The 3,237-nt window shown below is 43.9% G+C and overlaps 1 protein-coding gene across 1 annotated transcript in view; it reads left to right on the forward strand.

The window, feature by feature from the left end:
* The first annotated feature begins 830 nt into the window (after positions 1-830).
* Positions 831-3,237, forward strand: part of LOC119356834 (two-component response regulator ORR22-like) — a 4,123-nt gene continuing 1,716 nt past the window's right edge. Inside the window, exons 1-4 of the mRNA XM_037623824.1 lie at positions 831-1,010; positions 1,914-2,066; positions 2,274-2,450; positions 2,537-2,613. Coding sequence (XP_037479721.1) covers positions 1,949-2,066; positions 2,274-2,450; positions 2,537-2,613 — 372 coding nt within the window. The 5' untranslated portion in view covers positions 831-1,010; positions 1,914-1,948. The remainder of the gene's footprint in view (positions 1,011-1,913; positions 2,067-2,273; positions 2,451-2,536; positions 2,614-3,237) is intronic.

Consider the following 3,237-nt stretch of genomic DNA (forward strand, 5'->3'; position numbering starts at 1 on the left):
AAGGGTCCTGTTTTTACGCACGGGCAGCTATATGTGGCAGTGTCTCGTGTTACGTCGAGGGCTTCTTTGAAAATCCTTATATTAGATGCTGATGGCAAATGCGGCTCTGAGAACAAGAACATTGTTTTCCCTGAGGTCTTCCGGGCCGCGGGGATGACCTAGGTCTGTGTATGATGGTAGTCTTCATTTTGGTAGGTTTTGGCATGCTTTTGTGACTTGGATGACATTTTGGGTGGCGACATATAGTGCTGGCTATATAAATATGTGCTCATGCGATGGGGGTGGTATTTTGAATGTCCGCATGTACTGGGATTTGCTTTATTCCGCGGTTTGGTTTATGTCATAGAGATTTACTGAGTTTAACGGTGGTGCTGTATTTTGGTGCTGGTCCTTTTGTTGTAGATGGTGATGGCTGATCTGCAGGCTCTTGTTGTGGGGAGCAGGAACCTAACCATCTGTGTGTATGTTTCGCGTATCTGGCAGCATCGTGGATCCACTCATAACAGTCCTATGAAAGACACCGACATGGTCCTTTTGGATGCCCAAGGTATATGGCTTCTCTAGCCCCCGTGCCCTATATTGTTTGTAATTTTCTCCTGCCTTTTCTGCTTGGTAACTGATGCATGTTGTTTCTTGGCAGGGCAACCACGTCTATGTTGAGATTGGTGAGAAGCTTTTTCCTAAGTTTATGGGTCAACTGAAGGAAGGATGTGCATATGAAACTTCTCTGTTCTTTGGTGTTCCTAAACAGACGCTATTTCAAGCCTATCGATGTGATACACATTAGGTTCCCTAGGTTCACTACGGCCAATCATAATACTGGTCTAGAAGTTCAGTTTCCATTTTGCACTTGCCCACGGTGCCTGGTCCAGCGCATTGGCAGGAGGAGCAAGAGTCAAGGCATGCCGCCCCCGATTCTACAGTGTGCCCGACGGATGCCTCTACAGCAGCAGCAGCGGCGGCAAGCCTGGCTCGTGGCACCAGAAGCGGGCGACGAAAGCCATTGCCAGGTGTGTCCCTCCCTCCTCTCTCTCTGTCTCTCTGTGTATGTGTGTGTGGCTGATTTTGTTCGCCACATTACAACTGGTCCATGTATGATCTGAGCGCTCCTGCCACGTCCGTAGTTTGCCGTCCACTTGGCCGCAACCATCCACAAGAAGAGGGGATGGCAAGGCACTTGTGTCCTCATTTGTCTCCACTCCCTAACCACTAGGTTATCTTGGTAAGGGCGGATTGGATTTCAATTCTTTAGCATCTGCTCCTGAGGAAGTTCCACCAACCTCTGCATCTTGTGTGAAATTCATGTTCTTGCTCCTTGCCTGTCAGGAGTTGTCCCTGCTGGTGCTTCTGCTGGGTCAAGTCTTGGTTTTCTTCCGTCGGATTGGCTTCGACTGAGGGAGGGGATTTTTCTGGAGGTTGTTGTCCTCATGAGGACGGATGTGAGGAGGGGCGTGGCAGCGACGGGGAGGGACCAGTTCCCCGTCAGCATGCGAGTCCTTGCCGTGGATGACGACCTGGTCTACCTCAAGGTGTGCTAGAGACCCTCCTGTGGCGTTGTCAGTATCACGATGAGAATTTTGTTGTTGTTGTTTTGCAGTTCTGGTTTGTAATTGTCTAGGAGCCACCTACTGGGTCAGGCATAGTCAATTTTAGTTGCTCTGTTCCGTGTCGAGGACAACCACTATAAAATTGCTGTTGGTAGTTGTCACAGCTCACAAGTAGATTTGGTGTACTGCGCATCATATATAAATGATACCTGTATGGATAGATTCATTATATTGCATGACCTGAATTTATGATTCCGTTTTTATAATGCACGCGGGATCGGGTTTTTATCATGGAAAATTCATAGGACCATTTCCCTTTTGTTGTATTGTTACCCAGTTTGGAAGAATAACATGTTGTGTTTCCAGTGACGGCGACGAATCAGGCTGTTATCGCGCTGAGGATGCCGCGGGAAAACAGGGACATGCTTGATCTGGTTATCAGTGGTGCCCACATGCTAGACATGGATGGCTTTAAGCTTCTTGAGCTTGTAGGGCTTGAAATGGACCTCCCCGTCATCAGTAAGTTCCAAAATTTTATCCATCTCATAGCCGCACGATTTTCTTACTGGTCTTGGTAATAGGAGCCTAGGGGGTATACTTATATAATGTTGCTGGATGTATATTCTTTTATATGCAAAATGTCAATTCAGCACAGTGAATCTTATGGTTTGTACTTCTGATTGAGGAGGCAAAAATGTCAGTGCTAACCAATTATTTTCCATGTAGTGTTATCTGTGAATGGAGAGACAAAAACTGTAATGAAGGAGATAACTCATGGTGCCTGCATCTATCTCCTAAAACCCATTCACATCGAGGAGCTTAGGAATATCTGGCAGCATGTTGTTTGGTCCGTTGAATTATATAGAAAATTCATCTCTGCTGTCAACCATCTTGGAATTGACAGTAAGAACTTACCAGTACCTTCCTTCTCTGTAACTACTTTTTTCTGGAGCAACTTTGTTGCTCATTATTCTTTCATGTTTATGCAGAAGGTGTGCCGAAAAGGATACTTGAGCTCATGAATGTTGAGAAACTCACTAGGGAAAATGTTGCAAGTCGTCTACAGGCAAGCCACTTACTTAACTTCCTTGTAGTTATCAGCAGATCAGTACCATGTGCATTCCATACTTGTCGAGCTTTATCTGTACTGCAGCCAACAACTAGGCATTCAGAGATAATAGTGCTTAGAAAAAGTTGTAACTAAGAGATAACTTGTGATGTGTGTAGCTCTACGCATTATATATTCTGCAACTTCTATTTTTGATCCAGACAGTGTGATGATTTAAAGTCTGTTTTTTATATGACCTTCATATAGTTAGTTGCTTTGTTGTCACTATTGCTGCTGCATGATTTTTTCAGAGAGAGTTGCCAACTGAGCTTATATTTTTGTTAACTTACTGAATGATAACCAGACTCACCTTTGCATCTGTGTTTGTTGAAAGAACTTGAATCGTTTTCTGAACTTGCACTAAATATGTTCATGTTTGTGTTCCAATTGGAAGCATTTTTTTTGGTAACTGATATTCGATTCCAGATTATCTGTTTTTTTAAGTAGTACATGTTCATGTTTACATATCAGTACGACGCCAAAAATATTTCTGTTAAAGTACTGCAAGATAACCAGACTCACCTTTGCATATACATTTTGTTCAAAAAAAATGAATCATGCACTGGACTTGCACTAAATATG

This window comes from Triticum dicoccoides, chromosome 2A (assembly GCF_002162155.2).
Source record: "Triticum dicoccoides isolate Atlit2015 ecotype Zavitan chromosome 2A, WEW_v2.0, whole genome shotgun sequence".
NCBI classification, from domain to species: Eukaryota; Viridiplantae; Streptophyta; class Magnoliopsida; order Poales; family Poaceae; genus Triticum; species Triticum dicoccoides.